At 39.5% G+C, this 17,909-nt stretch overlaps 1 protein-coding gene across 1 annotated transcript in view; it reads right to left on the bottom strand.

Moving 5' to 3' along the window:
* Nucleotides 1-3,524: 3,524 nt before the first annotated feature.
* LOC103902324 overlaps nt 3,525-17,909 on the bottom strand; it is an 84,482-nt gene continuing 70,097 nt past the window's right edge. Inside the window, exons 19-22 of the mRNA XM_009283358.1 lie at nt 13,675-13,758; nt 12,046-12,169; nt 6,586-6,676; nt 3,525-5,493 (exon numbers count right to left, since the gene is read on the bottom strand). Of these exons, the coding sequence (XP_009281633.1) occupies nt 5,419-5,493; nt 6,586-6,676; nt 12,046-12,169; nt 13,675-13,758 (374 nt within the window). The 3' untranslated portion in view covers nt 3,525-5,418. The remainder of the gene's footprint in view (nt 5,494-6,585; nt 6,677-12,045; nt 12,170-13,674; nt 13,759-17,909) is intronic.

The raw sequence follows: 17,909 nt of genomic DNA, 5'->3' as shown, positions 1-17,909 counted from the left end.
GCGCGCCTTTCTTCCTCGGAAGAGAACGGGTCCCCGAGGAAGAGAGGGGGAGTCACGTTTATAAATTAACTCGCCCGAAAGGTCCGCCAGCTAAGAAAGAGTGGGAAAAGGCGGAGAGGCGTTCCCGTGCGTTTTGTTTCATGCTAATCCATTATGTAAATGCGTAAGTCCTGGCAACAGGGCCCACAAAAGAGCAGCCCTGTCAGGTCAACAAAGCCGCCCCGTCTGGGGCTAGTAAGTTTCAGTAGCCGAGCAAATTCCCGCCCCCCCCGGGGACTGCGGGATGATGGATGGGACGGGACAGACATTCATCTTACCTGGAAGATGACAGGGCCCGGGGAGTAGCAGGGGACGGGGCCGCCCGCCCCCCTCACCCGCCGCGGCTGCAGCCGTTCACCGAGTCCCCGCCGCCGCCTCGCCCCGACCCGCTGCCATTGCTTGTTGGTGCCGCAGAGGCTCCTGCTCCAGCGCTGTCGCTCCGGCTGCAGGGGGAAGCTTTCACCTCTGTGAGAAACTGGGAGCGGGGGTGGGGGGAAGCAATGCTGGAAAAGTGGTTTGTTAGAGCATCTTCCCCCAAAAGCAGACTCCCAAGCTGCCAACGTGCCTGATCTGTCTTCTTGCAGGTTGTGGATGCTCAGGCAAACACCGTGCCATACGCAATGCCAAGTACAAAACAGGGAAGCAGGGAGAGGAGTGCTAGTGCACAGGGAAGATGAGGCTTATCAATGAGCCAAAGCAAGTTTTCCATTCATCAGTGAAGAAAATATTTCAGGGGAGCGGGTTACCTCACCGCTCACCAACAAGAAATGACGGCTGGTATTGCCTTCCTATTTCCTCCTGCTCAGAGCAGAGAGCAGCTTCCTGGGGAACTAAAGATTGTCCTCACCTTGCTTGAGAGAGAGGCCCACAGTAACCTTGTTTGGTCACTGATTACAGGCCAGAGCCCCAGCACTTCTTACCGGGGTGATCGGGCATTTGGGATTTTCTCTGGAGAGTCTCAGCCAAGTTTTTACACAACAGAGGCTTAGCCCTCTCAAGCCCCCTACTTCAGATCACATCACTTTCAAAAGAGAAAATACCTTATAGACGTGGCTCATGATCATCCCTGTGGATTAGCCACCAGCCACACATAATTATATAACTAAAACAGCATCTTTACAAATCCAGATGCTTAAATGTATTTGGAAGGTTTGAAGCTTTTGCTTATGCTTACTAGTAAATAAAAGCAGGGGGAGGAGAGGGAGCTTTTCTCATTTTTAACTAGTGCATTATTTTTTAAGGGACAGGGAAACAAGAAAAGACTAAAACCCCTCATCATGATAAAGGGTCTCACCCGTTTGGTGATGGTCCCAGCAGCTGGTCCAGAGCTGAAGCACAATGCCACAGCCAGAAGGTTATTTAAGACTCCACAGAAAGTCCTGGCACAGAAAGGTTCCCTCCTGCGAGGATAAGCACTGCTCCTGCCCTGTGCTGCCATCTGAAGACCCCCTCCTCCCCTTTCCCAAAGCTGTCAAGGGAGTGTCTGGATGGTCTTTGTTGAAATAGGTGAGGGACGCCTCTCCAAAGGTTCGGGTCCCCCCCCCCCCCCCCAAAGGAAGGTAGAGGAATTCAGCTGAACTCCCTGGCAGAAACAGACATTTCCCAACAGGATCTTTTACTTGGAGGCATCCTTTGTTTGCTTTCTTAATGCCAGTTACCTTTAATCCCAAAGTCACCAGGGTCCATTTCAAGTAAATCCAGAAAGGAAACCAGGATGAAACCAAAGAAGAGGAATTGCAATGAGGAGACTCAAAGTCTTACCACATGGGAGGGTTTCAAAGAAATAAGGTGAGAGGTGTGACATTTCTGCAGCGCAATTTCTTCATACCTGAGGCACTAAGGAGCCTCCTCTCCTCCCCGCTCCCCAAATCACTCGCTCACTCTCAGGCCCGGAAACCCCAACGGAACAAGCACAAAAGGCAGCAGACGGGTCTGTGAAACAGCTTCGCTCCTCCAGCCAACACACATACCCAGTTGCAGCAAGTGAAGTCCACCCAGGTAATGCTTCGCCACTACCTTGCAACTGTTGTGAGCGTTACTGGGTGCAAACCGCTTAATAGAACATATCAGAGTCATTTCTGAATGAAACCATTCAGATTCTTGAAAGGCAACCTGCAACCCAACATTTTCTGCTTTCAAACCTTAAGGGCTGCGCTCCTATTGCTTTCGAACTGCCATGATGCAAAACAAAATTTAGAAAGTATACTTACGATTAGTTTTCCTCTCGTCTGAAGGGGACACACACCACACACACCCCCCCCCCATATTGTAGTGGAAAAATGGCTTCATTGGAGGTGGCTACACTGAAAATACACTTCGTGTCTCAAACACTCTGGCACGTTCTTTATCTTGGGTCACTTGGATAACAACTTTTGTACCTTTAATAAACAAGTTGCAGTGGGATAATCACTTTGAACTATTAAATATAACACAGCAAACACTGAAGTAGTTGTTTGGACTGTTAGCTGCTATAGAATAATTTCATGATAAAACCCATGATTTATTTTCAAGAGTTAGGTGAGATGCAGCAAGAAAGCTGTGAGAGGTAAGAGAATGCAGCCTTTGTTTTGTAGCGCAGATGAGCCACAGCACAAAAACTTGCCAGGCGGGAGGTGTGAGCCAGTTTCCATTACACTGAAACTCTAGTATATTAGATGGATCCTTATGTTATACGCTAGGCATTACTATTTCCATCCTGCCCTCACAGCTGACACAGCAGGGAAAAAGCAGGAAAGACAGGCAACTGGAAGGGTAAGTTCTTGCCTGTCTGAGGAACAGCCCTGGTTTAACAGGCAGGCAAAATGCATTTTTTAAACTGACTGAAGTTAAACCAATGCTGACTTGTGCACATGCTCACCTTCGAGTACAATTTACATTTTACCAAACTTTTCTCAATTACTCAATCTCTACCATAGATTAAGAAACAATTGCAGCTTTAACAAGCTTTCAGGTCAGCTGGGATTGCTGGAACAAGTACAGGTTCATGAATTCAAAGCTTGTTAAGGAGGTCAAGGAGGATAAAAATCCTTGGATAGGGATTTTTGGAGGCTATAATTGGCGAGAAAAGTATTTGAAAAGTAATGCCACTTGGTTTAAGCTGGTGCACCGAAAGAAACGATGGACAGAAAACATGTTTGTGAAGGATGGTTTCAGAGCATCCAAAAGGGCAATTCCAGAGATAAAAAACACACCTTTGTATTCCCATATCCAATCCATTTGAACACTGTACCATTCTTTTCAGCGAGTTACAGCTTCCATTGTAGAGCTGTAAATGACCAGCTCTCTAGAAACAGGATCGTTTCCTTTTTCAGTTTTTGTATTTAACAAAGACTAGGGACAGAACAGACAAAATCTGAAGGAAGAAGGGAACCAGCACGACAATGCATGAAATTGCAGGCAAGTGAAACAACCTCAAAACAAAAGAACCTTTGAACTACGTATCGCTCTCTTCCAGTAGAAGAAACAACATAAATGACTAGAACAAATTTATACTTTGCAAGTGTTCTTTTATTCAAAAATTATTGCATACACATTTACAGCGTCACTTAAGCAGCATATTGAGTGAACTGCAAATATTTACTGTAGCCTTTTCATCTTTGTAGGTTTGCTACTGAGGTCTATCATTTTTTCTTTTTTATTTCCTCTCGATACCTTTGTCTGTTTTGCTAAACTAACAGGCTCCCAAATTATTAACAACAGTTTTCTAACGAACAATGACTGTAAACATAATAAAAAGAGCATGCCATTTTCCCTTTGAAGTTATGAAGTTGGATATTTTTCTGCAATGAAAAATTGATGTTTTTTGACAACTAGACCGAACCATGCTGTATATACAGACAGTGCTTATGACTCGCTAGGAGAATAACGTGTAGATGCATAAAGCGTTCACTTATGATACCTTCAACTCAAATGAACAAAACCACAGAAAAGGTGGGAACAATTCATTACATAGTCCTCATGAGCAAGCAAGAGGCTAGGAAATTAGTATTAACAGTAGCACAGATTGAGATTTAGGAACGACTAACAGATAGGTATTTTGTAATCGTCACCAAAACTATTTTCATCATTTTATCTGATATTAGTAATGTCTCATTTTGTCAGCACTAAACAATTAATACAGTCTCCCCCCAAAAAAAGGAAAAGATTAATTTCTGAATACAAAATGCCTGAACATGCAGAGTAATATTTCTATGGCTTCTGTGGAGGAAATGCAGACAGTTACTGGGCCAGAACTTCCACCTTGATATTGTCCCAGCAAGTACGATACTGATTTTTAAGTCTCTGCTTAATCAGGTGAAGAAGTTTAGGAGTATCCTCATTTGAACACGCTAGTAATATTGCACAGGAAGGGAGATGGGGAGGCGATAACTGGGAGTCAGAAGAGAGACGGAGCACGCAGCATTCAACACAATGTTCCTTCACAGCAAGAGACAGACTTTTCTGTGGAAAGTCTGTGGACCTTTCTGTGGGAAGGCCAATGCGAATGACAGTCAAATTAACTTAATCCAGGCAGGACTCCGCTGCACAAAATGAGGACTTAGCAGCCCTGAAACATAACGAGGTACCCCTCCACCACCCGGCCCCCCTTCCTCCCTGCCAGGATTGCCCCATCACAAGAGAGAGCGAGCAGGCTGACTAGCTCGCAGCACTCTCCTTTCCTCATCTTCAAATTTATTCCGACGCCAAGATCTGCGATTTACTACTAGTCAGTGCTTTCAACTGACGGATTAATTAGTAAGAGATGTTGGAAATTGTAATAAAGCCTGTCATTAATTGGACAAAGTACTGGAAGTTTGGTGGATCACCACCAAAGGTCAGCATTTACTACCAGTCACTCTCTAACAGTAACAATTACTACTTTTCTTTATTGCCCAACGGGGAAAGCCGTTCCCCTGTACCAGACAGCGCTGGCTTCATAGCGATGCACAGCAGGTTACCCAGCCTCGCTCTATGCACAGGACAAACACAGCTGACAGGAGCTCAACTATATTTGAAAATTAAATGGACTGATAAAGATTGAGAGAAGGAAGAGAGATGGACTGAACAGGAGGCAATTTCCATCTTAGAACAAAGATTATCTTGTCTTGTAATTAAATGTTATGTTGCAATTTGATTAATTCTATTTTACAGGAAATAAATTAATTCTTCATCCAATGTATTATCTAGACAGGAAATGTTATCAGTCACAGACAAAGCTATTAGTCTGGTATTACTCAAAACATTTGCTAATCTGTGCCATATAGCTAAGCCTCTGAGAGATAACTGTCACTAATTTCTACTCTCTGACTTTTAAAAAAAATCTCACTCAAGAAGCCAGTTCTTGTTTATAACATGTTTTTATACCACTCAAGTGTTAAAAGCATATGTATTAAACACCTGTTACTCTATCAGTGATTTCAAATCAGGAACATTTTTAATCTGGAAATCCAACAGCATCTGTCCAAGTGCTTTGCCCTGTAAGAAAAAAAAACCCAAACCAACATTTTATTTTACTATCCAAATACACCACCTTTGTAAATTAAGTTTTTAAAAATGATTCAATAGGGTATTTTTCCCATAATTAGTGTAAGAATTCAGTATGTTTTGTAAGTTTTTGAGTATTTATCTCTACATATATAAAAATTTTGGGTGAGTTTTATCAAGCCTTGGATTGTAGGTTATCCAAAGGTGTATTTAACTTTCCATTTATTTGGCTTTCTCACTTGTGAAGGAAAACTATACAGTTGAGTTTTCAAGCATCTAAACCTGAACAGATTGAATAGTTTCTTCAATTTATTTGGTACCTAGTGCTAAAGTGAATTTATTTTGGGTTCAACTCTGCCGATTCATACATAGCATCATCTTATTTTGTGAACAGTCTCCTTGACTATGCTGAGATTATTTGTACACTTAAGCATTTCTCAGCCTATGGTGGCAGAACCGTGCTTTGCTGTAGCCATAGGATTGCCACATTAAGGCATCTCATCTTCAGGTTTAGATGTTGCAAATATTTAATACTCAAATTGTACACTTGCAAAAAGTGTTAGTTTCAGATTCACATAACGCGGTCAACACGAAAGATCTATCCATCTATTTTTCTCTTTCAGATTTATATTACTTATCAGTATTTTAACTACAGGAGTCATAGGCTAAGCTAGAGGAGTTGTCGTACAGTTAATGGTTCCTTTATGTACTAGGAAACAATCAGAATTGTCTAATAAATCTGCATTCTCCAAAACCTCACAGCCTTTGAGAAGCTAATTTTGCTGGTGCATCTAGAAACACAGGTAGCACATCATAAAGAACATAACTGATTTGAAGACTCTCTTAATAGCTTCTTGTGCACATCTTTTTCACCAAATATTCTAAATCAACTTTCTACTTCCCTATGTTGTTTTCAAACCTTAAAACAATTAAGTAGATGATGTATATTAACAGGAAATTAAAAGGAACTAGAGAGTCAAAACCAAAAGCTTACAGTTCCAGCCTGAAAGTTGGTTATAAAGAGACTGTGTAATACATAGTTATAAAAGATAACTACATTAAAATCAATGTTTTGATACATGCCTGTGGGTCACTTCTTAGGGATGCTATGCCACCACCACCAAGGGAATTCTTCAGAACAAAATTTAATCCATGGATTCCTGGCAACTCATATCTGTAAAATAAAATCTACACGTCGTTTCTCTCAAGATTTTGAAAGAAACACTTGTACAGAACATCAAGCAAAAGATCAAGCAAAAGACAGTGTACAAAAACTTCATGCTTGTGATGGCATCCCCCACTGCCGAGTCAAGCCCAAAAGTTAACTGAAGATTAACCCATGGCCTTCCCTGCCTTCTTGTTCCTTCCCCTTACTCCAAATCAACAGTCCGTAATAGTTTTAAAGTAGGACCATAAAGTAATCATTCTCCTCTTACTCAACTTCAAAACTCACTCATTTCTAATGAGGTTGTTTTCCACATTTTTTTTTTTTCTCCTAAAAGTTAAAGCCCATGCAGAAAGCTCCATAGGCAAGAGGTTCAAGATCCAATATGAACTCAGAGAACACAGTGGGCAGAGGGAAGTATTTTTAATATTTCCTAGTTCTGATACTGAAAAATACTATCGCTTAATTCCTGGAACTCACTTTTGCTAACAAAGACCACCAGCTAATTGGGAAGGCATCCTCTTCATTGCTGAGAAATAAGTATGAGTCACTAGATCAAACTCTTATGACCAACTACAGATAATTTTATAAAAAATGAAAAGCAGAGCTACGTTTCAATGCTTTCTTGGAGCTGTGTCCTTTGTTCAGATAAAATTTTATTTTAGGGTGACAGACTTATTTTCTGTTCCATTGCCACTGTAAGCATTTTTCCATCCTTGCTTTTGACTGGTGCAGTTCCAATTTGGAAACTTCTGTAGAAGTTTGGCAAATGGCTCTGTGGTTTCCTAACAAAGGTGTTTCAAATTCCATAAATAGGTCTAAGCATATTTCCATTTGCCTCTCCTTGCACAGTTTTTCAGTGTTTTGTCATCTTCCTTGTATTCTTCTTGTTTTTCTTTGTTTTTGCTTTCTTCCAATATTTTCTGTCTAATGACTCGATAGCTTTCCGTTTTTCCATAGGAAAGGATTTAATCAGAACGTCAGCAAGACATGAGGAGTAACGGAGAAAGATGATATCCTTGCTCTGTCTCCAGATGTTTGACTGCTGCAATTTAAATCACATTTCCTCCAATGCCACCTACTTTTCTTTAGTCATCTATCCGATCTTCATCTCTTTGGGACGAAGTCCTCAAATCCGTCCTCTGAAATAGCTGGAATTTCTTGCAGTGCTCTCGTACTGCTGATTTTGTCACACTGGGGCTTCTCTTCTTCAGCTCCCTTTTAGCACTGTGAAAATTATGGTCGTTGCTGATATTCACAGCTCTGTATGCCCTTGTATCTTGGGCATATGACCCAAACCTTTCACAGAAGGAGAAGTGGTCAGCCTGTGATTCTGCTGAGCGGCCTGGCAAACACTCCAGTTCCTGTTACGCTCCTGCAAGCAGTAGTCGTGGAGTGTCTGCGCCTGTCTCCCAGGCAGGAATTTTCACTGTTCCTTCTACTCTTTCATTACCACACTCTATTTTAGTATTAACATTATTAGCTGTTATTAAGAAGAAAACCGGTGTTAGCATTTTGTTGACCCTCCTTGAAAAACTAGTTGCCAGGCAACATTATCACGCTTAAAGGCAAATCCATTGGGAAGGCAGGAAAGTTCAATTAATCCCACAGTGCTCTACTAGACAACAGGAATATGAAGAATAAAGCCATTTCCACAGTAAGTCATCTACATAAATTACTAAATTTAACAGCATAATCAACTACACAGCAGGATCAGAGGACCCCACAAAAGTTTTCAACTAAAAACTCAATATAAATTACCAATAACCATATACCATGGGAGCCAGAGGTCTACCAGAACACTACACTGTAAAGTTTACCCTGAGAAACTGGCAAAGACTTCCAGGCAGCAAGCGGTTTCACAACTGGCAGATCTCTCCGTGAGAACTAGACCAATAGAATATGTATTCCAGAAGCTAATACCTCAGCTCTCAAAATAAGTTTCATGAAAATCAATCATTTAAAAAAAAAAAAAATCAGGAGAGAAATTGAAGAGCGTACAAAAGCAGAAGCAAATGACAAAAAAGAATGGAAGAATTTCATTTCACTTTCTGCAGTAATTCTGGCAGAGGAATAAGCAACAGATCTTAATTTGGAACATCAGAATGGCACATTCACTTCAAGTACTCTGAGGAAATATTTACAGTGAGTTACTCTAGTTAAAATGAGGATTAGAAAATAATATACAAAGGGCAGCATTTTCAATATTTTAAGGCCTGTTTGAAGCATCTGAGCATCCAAAATATTTCTGCGCAAAAAATACACTCCCACAATAAAAAAAGAAAAACCACTATAACCATCATAATAGTCTTAAGCAGCAACAATACGTCAACCAAAATGTTGGCATGCATTTACCCAGCATAATTAAACAATTTAAGTTTAATTAACTGAGATCTAAAGGGAAGAAAATATTATCTAATTGTACCATTCAATCAAAAGTTTTAAGAGCTGCTTTTAAAAAGCACAGAAAACAAATAAACCCTTCAAAGAATACTAAGGCTGTGACAGAAACCAATAAAACAAGGAAAATTCACTGTTCTAGCTGAACTCCTATGCCTATACACAATGGGGTGCCTGCTTAACTACTTCCTTTAAAGTGCTGTCTGTACGTATTCAAAGTAGTCAGGTTTCCCTGTGAATTTCCTGTTAAAAATGCATGGAAATAATAATGGTACAAAAATTGTTTAGTGCATTTAAATCCAGAAAAATATAGGATTCCTCCCATCAGAGGAAAGCAGAAACTGAACCCATAGGCTAAAAGAGGTATTTGCATATGAGAGATACTGTAGAGAAGTATTTTTTTCCCCATAATAAATATACATACAAAAAAGCAATCTAGAAGCATCAGTATCCACATTTCTTGTTCTTCATCTTTCAGTAAAAATTTCCCATAAGAAGAAATCAGCTGTCATTTTTATTTCTGGAATGCTCTCAAAACAAAGAAGATAACCATATTTCAGAAGACAAAACCAGCAAATTCTCACAGGATAAATTTACTATCCTTCTTTAATAACTGACCTAATACACTAAATGAAAAGTTTCTTATTCCATATCTTAAGATCAATCAGATCTCAATTTACCAAAGTCTTGTATGCAAAACACCACACAGATAACCTGGTAGTAACACAGAGGACAAGATGGCTAAAGGAAAAAAAAAAACCACCAAACAAACTTTCACATGCAGCATGATCTTCCAGCTACTCAACCTACTACAGCATTGATGCTATTTTTAATGATGGTACCAGTCAGAACTTGAGAAACTGACATCCTTTTCTAAACTCGGAGCAAATTTCTGCCTGAATACTGCTACCTCTTCCTTACCCTCACTTCGATTGGTCTGACCTTTCATGTTGAGCTTGTGCATCACTCCTACGCCCAAGAAAAACTGTCATTAACTGTTAAGAATGTACTCTACACAGGGGGGGAAGCAATCACATAGGTTTTGGGGTATGGAGGGAGGGGTTCGAAAGACCATCCTTTGTTACTATGTTACCTGAAAATTTGGAAGTTTGAGTTTTTAGTGTTCTCTATCAAAACAATCCCACCTTTCCTCTGTTTAGTACACCCATTTAATAGCTTTATTGAAAAAGAATGAAAGGCAACTGGCTGACAATCCCAGTTCCGTAGTGAGGCAGAGCCATGGTTGGTATGTTTTTAGTAGCAAAGCCAATACATATTTTTTAACCACTCACAATTTAAATAAAGGAAATGAAGGAAAAGAGTAAGATACCTCTTTTTATGACAGATAAAACAAAAAAAATAAACAAGTAATTTAAAAAAAACTATACAATCTGAAGCACATGAGCATAATCCTTATAATCCTAAATATTTCCACAAACGGATTTATTCTTTTTCCTCAGCAGTTTTTCAATTCACTCACAGAGCTCCATTATCACATCATTAAAGGAAGCCAAACCCAGGAACAGATAATCTAATTAATCAAAATAAATTGGCTTCATCCAGACACAGCAAATTTCAACTTTTATTAATAAACATAAACAGCATTAAGGAACAACAATGAATCAATTTCTGTAAGTATCATTAGGAGGCATGACATTTTTGACTTCTTCCCTTCTCTGCTCTGTTTCAGAGGAAATTCAATTACATTTCTCGGTATCACAACTTATTAGATACATAGATTTGTTAGCACTTATGAAAGAGTGGGTGAGATCTGCACTGAGGCGCTTATGAAGACAAAGAACGGCACTTACAACTCAAAGCAGGGGTTAAAATAACTCCAAGCCCTCTCTGAGCTCTGAGCTGCACCCTTCTGACTCAAGCTCTTTGAACAAGCAAACACTTAACAGTTTATCCATCACCCATGGAAATATATAGTGGTTTTGGCAGAATCTCCATATTTGCAGAATAATTGACTTTGTATCAAAACAGGTTTTAGAAGACTGAATGGTTTGTTGCAATATTAAGCTTTTGTTTGTTTTTAAAGACAGACAAAGGTTTAAAATCTGTTGACTGTTTTATTGGACATCCTTAAGAGAATGAGCCCTATTACCTCATGCTACAAGAACAGCATGCGTCTCATTTGCCAGTCCCTAGGAAGGACCCTGAGCATCAGCCGAAGATACCATGAAAACAAAAAATGTTACATATGCTGCCTGCCGGCAGAGGATGTTCTTTTGTAGATGAATACCAGCTAAAAGTGTCCTGTTTAAGATGTATTCTCTTTCATATTTTAAAAAGGGAAATTAGCTGTGTTTTTTTTCTTTAAATTCTGGCTTGGTATATGTGTCAAAAGAAGTAGGTGAGAGTGGGTTGCTCAAAGGAATACTTTCTCTAAAGTGAGTGAACTTCATAAAGATTAAAATGTTTCGCAGAGATGAGGATAGGATGAGGCGTGCTTCTGATGGAAGATCAGGTAAGTTTGGGCTCCAGTCTATACTGGCTGCGTGAATGTCTTTCAGGTGGTGTTTTAGGGATTTCAAACTGCCGGATCTGCAGTGGCTCTGAGGCTTGGGAAACTTCAGTTACTAAGGCTCCTGCAGTCTCCAAATGGTTCAAAAACAATGGAAAGATACATTTCTCAAAGGACATTAGAAGTTATTTCTATTTTGTAGAGACATTCTGTACTGGAATAAAACAAAGAAATAGCCCCAACACTAAGGTGCTAATTCTGGGAATTTATAAGCCTTCACTAAACTGATTCACTGCCTTTGTCCGACTTCAGGAGAAGCCCAAGTTCATGTTCTTTTTCAATGACTATTGCTCAAGTTGTTATTTAAAAAGGCAAAGAAAGATACATTACAAAATACTGAAGACAATACACACAGGTTTGCAATATTTATGTTAACATACTTTAAGATAACTTCTGATACCATCACGTAGCTACTGTACAACTGTGGACTGAACAGCAAGCTACTCACCTTGTCACTAGTTCTTCTTCGGGTTTTTCTCGCTCTAAAAGGTGTTGGAAGTAATTCTCCAGGGCTTGAGCAGTTAAAGTTTTCTTTAGGTATGGATAGTAGAGGGGATGCCGTGCTATCACACCTGTTAGGTATAACTGGTGTTAGTTGGAATAAGAGCTGTTAAAACCAATTTGTATTTATCCTTTCAAAACTGATTTGAGATCCTCCTCTTAACTGAAACTGTACACATGGATCCTCTTTAATGAGCTCCTGAATAAAAAACAGTGTGACAGCTTTTCCTCTGTCAGTAGAGAGGTAGTGTGGAGCATGACATGAAAGAACGTTCCCAGACTAAGTGATTATCCAACTTTTTCCAGCTGCAAGAAGTCCCTGCCACTGAAAGACACCTAAAGAACAACAACATCGCAACAAACAACCCACATGGAGTTTTCTTCCCCTAAGTGGTGTGCAAGACTTCAACAAGTAATCGCAATTAACCATATCAAGGCATGATCAGTGACGGAAGGTTTGGTCCTTGTCCCACTCCTTGCATGAGATCCTGATGTAAGTGTGAGCACAATTGCATTTTTATTGCTTTAAATATGCTTTCATAAGCTTCAGGTAACTTTATACTGAAGCTGAGGTTCCACAGCAGGATCAGGAAAGCCAATTTGTGTTATAGGGATCTTTTTATCTGTGGACTTCAAAGCTAAATTAATCTTAGAAGTCAGGTTTGTTGTTGTTGTTGTTCCTTAATAAAGCAGTAGTGTCTTTATATCTGAGGAAGTCTATTAGCTATGCATCATTTGTGATTTGGCAACAGTGGTCAACCATGGGGAAAGGAAAAAAAAAAAGAAAAAAATCAACATTCCTTCATTCTTCAACCTAAAAACCAGTTTCAAAAACAAGGACAAGAAAACTATATCCCTAAATATAAGCTAACAAAATTCACCAATTTTAGCACGACAGCTAATAGCAAATCAAATCCCAAACGCACCTTTAATTCATACTGAGCTTTGAACACCACACGCTCTCATCTTCCAACAAGAGAGCCAATTGTTGCATGCAGAAGTAAGGAATAGAAGGAATTATTAAACAATGCAAGAAGCAGCACAATCAATGTAAAGAGACTGCACACTGAAATATACCATTTGGATTAACAATATAATTAAAACCATTCTCTTACATGCAAGAACTTCAGTATTTCCTAACACTGTCAATGTTTTAGCCATATACATGTTACAAAATTCATGTATGGAAATACTATACATGATCAGACAACCAAGAGATTATATTACACAACACATACACATGAAGGAGTAGCAACTAATGTGTAAAGGAAACCTTAAAAAGGCATTTCTTAACTTTGGGGAGCTCGACTTTGCAACCCTAAACAGAGATCTTTCTTTGTAGTATGACATGCAAGAATTTCTTAGTACCTCAGATTTCAACAAGTGCTAAACAGAAAACTACAGATATTTCATTAGTAAAATCCTTGTTTTATACGGATTATTTTTTGTTTCAGCACAGAGACAATTAAAAAAAAATAAGTGATGTGAGAGATTTAAAAAAAATTAAGAGCACTTGATATGTAACTCTTATTTAAGAATCTTACATCACTTCAGAAAGCAAGAAAAAGAAAGATACCTATGTTTGCAGAGTTGCCTTTGTCTCCACTTCTAGTATAGGCAAGATCTTCTAAGCGGTAAGTATGTGGCCCACTTGGCAGATCTATACAATATAAAAATGAATGCATTTTAATGATAGCTACAAATAATAGTACGTTTTGAAGAAGCAGCCGTCACTTTAAGTGTATACTTTCTGCATTGTTTGTAGTACTCCTGAAAACATTTCCAAAGCTTTCTTCCCACAGGAACACCTAGAGAACAAGGTGGTGAGGCTGGGGGCCAAAATTACAAAACTGATCCCTCCTGCTCCGTCTCCCAAATGCCTTTTACCTTTTCACAGCTGAATGCTGTGCCAGGCACCCCCTCTTCCACCACCCTCGAATATGGAAATTCAGCTTGGTCTTAGCAATATGGTATCTCTGAAGGAAGCATAGCAGCTACTTGTCATTTCTTGACTAGCTGAAAACTTTTGTCCCCTTAACACACAGATCTCTGCTTCCAGTGCAGGTGGAAAATACATGCAGTTGCTACTGTCCTGATAATTCTGTAATTTCTGTTCATTCTGATAATGTCTGTAGAAAACAGTCACAAATGAAAATTCCTTTTCAAGACAATGTGTCTCACTTTCATACGCAGTTATCACAGTTATTTATTCAGCTGCGTAGAAGAAACACAAGATTTCTTTTTCAAATTACCAATTTTGTAAATATCTTAGTATTACATAAGAAAAGGTCATAAATGGTCATAAATGCATGCTCTATAGGAAGCCAATCTTAATTTTTTAACTTGTTGATGTCCGAGTATTGGACTTTCAAGCCTTTAGGAACATAAAGATTGTTGCACTTCACTGAACAAAGTTTACATTGTATTATTTTTATTCATTTACATATCAAAAGCAGCAAACCCACTCCTGCCCAAATCCAGAAATTCAATCTTGTGGGAGCCACACAGTTTATATGTGAGGTCTGACGGTTAAGTTACACAGCACAGACCTCTTGCAATCATTGATTACTAAGAGTGGTAGGCTGTCACCATCTAGTTTCTGTCCCTCAAAGCGAGAGATGAAGCGCTCACTTTGCCACCGAGTTTCAGTTATTCGCCGATAGCAGCATAATACTGAAACTGAAGCTCAGATTATATCCCAGTTTTTAGGCAGTGAGAATCTAGTAGTTTCCAGCCAGTTCTGCTGCTGATCCAACTTCCCTATGGCCATATCAGCTCTCCCACCATCCCTGGCTTTTCAGTCCCAGCATCTCTAACCAACTCATCTACGCTCCTGACTGGCAGTAGTCTTCTCACCCCTCAGTTGCCCTCTCCTCTGTCCCCTTCCTGTCATTTTCTCATCCTGCTGCACTCAAGTGGCAGCTCTCCCCGCCTCTGCTCCTTGGACACCAGTAGGGGGAACATTCAGAGCAGGGAAGCGACAGCCTTCCTGCTTTGCTTTCTGTCACGACTGCTGGTGCTACAGCTACTGGTGGCAGCCACAGAAAGCAACTGACAGATGTCCGAAGTTTTGGGGTTTTTTTTTTTGTTTTGTTTGGTTGGGTTTTTTTGGTAACACACCAAACAACTCAGCCCTGGGCACATGCTTGTCACAGAAAATTTCAGTCTAATGTGTTAAAAACTGTCAAATTTTAAGGAATCGAAGAGAGTGTCTTGTAAATCGATTATGTTGGACAAACTTCATGTTGCAAGATACAACGCAATTTGAAAATGCAGTCTACCTTTCCTGTATTGTCATTGCTTCTGCTCAGGATATAAAACTACTGTGTTGTTTAGGCTGTTGGTTTTTTTTTTAGGGAGTAAAAGACCCAACACTAAAGATAGTACGCTCTAAATGTGCCATGTATGGAATGCTGGCCAAAGGCAGACTATATTAAAAAGTGCAACGACACCAATTTAAATTCAACGACAAGATACCAATGAATGTCTCAATTATAATCAAAATTAACACTGTGATAAGTTCCAGTACGATTTAAATTAAAGTGCACCTACTATTAAGGCATGGATAGATAGCACTCTGAACTGTGTCAAGTGATGAGGTAAACCCAGCCCTAGCCAAATCGCCATTACCTTCAGCTCCTTTCTGTCCACAGAGAATTGCTGATCCTCAGACATGAGCCAGGCTGACATAAAGAGCTTTAGCGAAGCTGGGTAAGAAAGAAACTATGTCCAAGTCCTACTGGCTGCAGTTTTTACTGTCCCTATCAGAAAGGCAGGCCGCAAGTCTATGGCCGTGGCAGTTGGACAGATCCCAAAAGTTCATTTGGGTACAGGGTGGTAGATACTGTGGATGACAAAAATGCCTCACTACAACATTGACACATAATTTGTATAGTGTATCTTAGTTCATGGTTCTTAGCTGGTTGAAACAGATCAGGGAACACTTAGAGTTGCTTTACTTCCACATTTGAGTGGCAATAACAGGGAAAACAACAATGACCAACTAGGGGCTCACCACAGCAACCTCTTCTACTGGCACAGCTGGATCAGATCTTTCTGATCCATCTACTCGCACCCCAAATGTATCAATGTTAAACTGCTTTAATTAAGACTTAAGTTTTATAGTGTAGATCAGGTCGCTGTCAAAGATGAGCCAAAAGAGTGATTGTAGTTTAGTCTGACACAACAGTTCTTCACTGTTAGTCATGGTAGCATGAAAGTTGAAATGGTGAAAGCATACGATGAAGGAGTTAACACAGGAGGTTTGTTTTGAGCTTGATGCTCACAGTCTTTTCCATGTTCACTTCCATGAAAAACGCAAGCAGAAGTGTGCCATGAAAACTGGCAGAAAATATTAAAGGTTTTATTTATTTAAATTGGGGAATATTATTTTTGACTAAACAGCTCCATCAGGAGAGGATCTGAAAAAGTCCATCTAAAGCTCATTGTTCATTTTGTGCAAGACTACCACACTTGATACACCACAGAAGTCACCTTATTTTTAAGAGGTTTTTTCCAAGACACAATTCAAGGAAAAAAAAGTAGTGTTTCTTCAAAGGCTGAAGTATGAAGATGTTTAAACTGTATAAGCTGTGGAAGTCTCTTCCCCATCAGACATTTTACGCAGTCTTTGACAGTCTCCCTTTAAACAAAACCAGTTCAAGAGAGTGTTCTGGTGTTCTCATTTATTATTACCCTAATTGATTTATCCTTCATGATCTGTTTATCAGGAAATTGTTTTCATTTAATAAACGTCTTAAACAAATCTACAAAAGAATTCCCTTCAAAGCCAGGGCAAATGGTAAATTCAAATTCCACCCTCCCAGAACCACATCTAGCAGCATTTTTGAAATCCATTTTCGCATATTTCTCTTATCTGTTCAAAGACAACTAACAGTCCCTCACACTTGAGATAACCATGAAACTAAGAAAAATATTTCCCTCCTTACTAAATGCTGACAGAAAATGTTTTAGCAGAAGTTACTCCTTTTACAGTCTAACCCATTTGTCTATTTCTCATCCATGCTGTCCATGCGTTAAGCCACAGAAGTAGGTATTTAGTCACATACAGAAAACACTTCTATTTACAACTAAGGGCAAAAGTTGAGAGATCCTTCTCAGGGGAAACAACCAGAGGAGCTCTGCTGTCCCTCAAAAGTGGGGTTTTGCCTGAATAAAGCCTGAAGAATTCAGTACTTAAATGCTCATGTCAGGCACCTCAGAAAGTTTTCTCAAATGATAAGGCAGCAACGGGGAGCCTAATAGATTTTTGTTTCTTCAATATTAGCATTGTAGTCACCTTTAAAAAAAAAAATAAAATACCAGGACGTCTGCTAACCCTTTTATTAAACAGAACAAAACTTCCTATTCCTTAACTCACTCAGTCTGATGGTGCGAATCCCCCACTGCCCTCCTGGGAACTCCCAGGTATCAGAGAGATTCTCGTGTGACATTAGATTTGCAACAGACATAAGAGCTGAAAAATATACTTAAGAGTTTAACTTGTTTCTGCATGACACAAATCATCGCATTGAAGAGATGTTTGAATAGATGGGGAATATCAGGCATCCAGTATCAGTGACTTTCAAATGGCAATAAACACAGTCACATGTGTATTTCAAGATTTCTCTACACAATACAGAACATTCCCTCCTAACTTGTCATTAGTTGTTACGCTATTCTATTACCAGTTCTGAGAAATACTACTCACCTCTACTTGGAATCCAGAATAAATCTTAACACATTGGTGCCCCCACAGCATTAATTTTTTGAGTATACAGAGACTTAAATAACTGAATTACTCTTTCAGCA

Source organism: Aptenodytes forsteri, unplaced genomic scaffold (assembly GCF_000699145.1).
Source record: "Aptenodytes forsteri isolate BGI_AS27 unplaced genomic scaffold, ASM69914v1 Scaffold6, whole genome shotgun sequence".
Classification (NCBI taxonomy): Eukaryota; Metazoa; Chordata; class Aves; order Sphenisciformes; family Spheniscidae; genus Aptenodytes; species Aptenodytes forsteri.
This window is presented reverse-complemented; position numbering and strand designations above follow the sequence as displayed.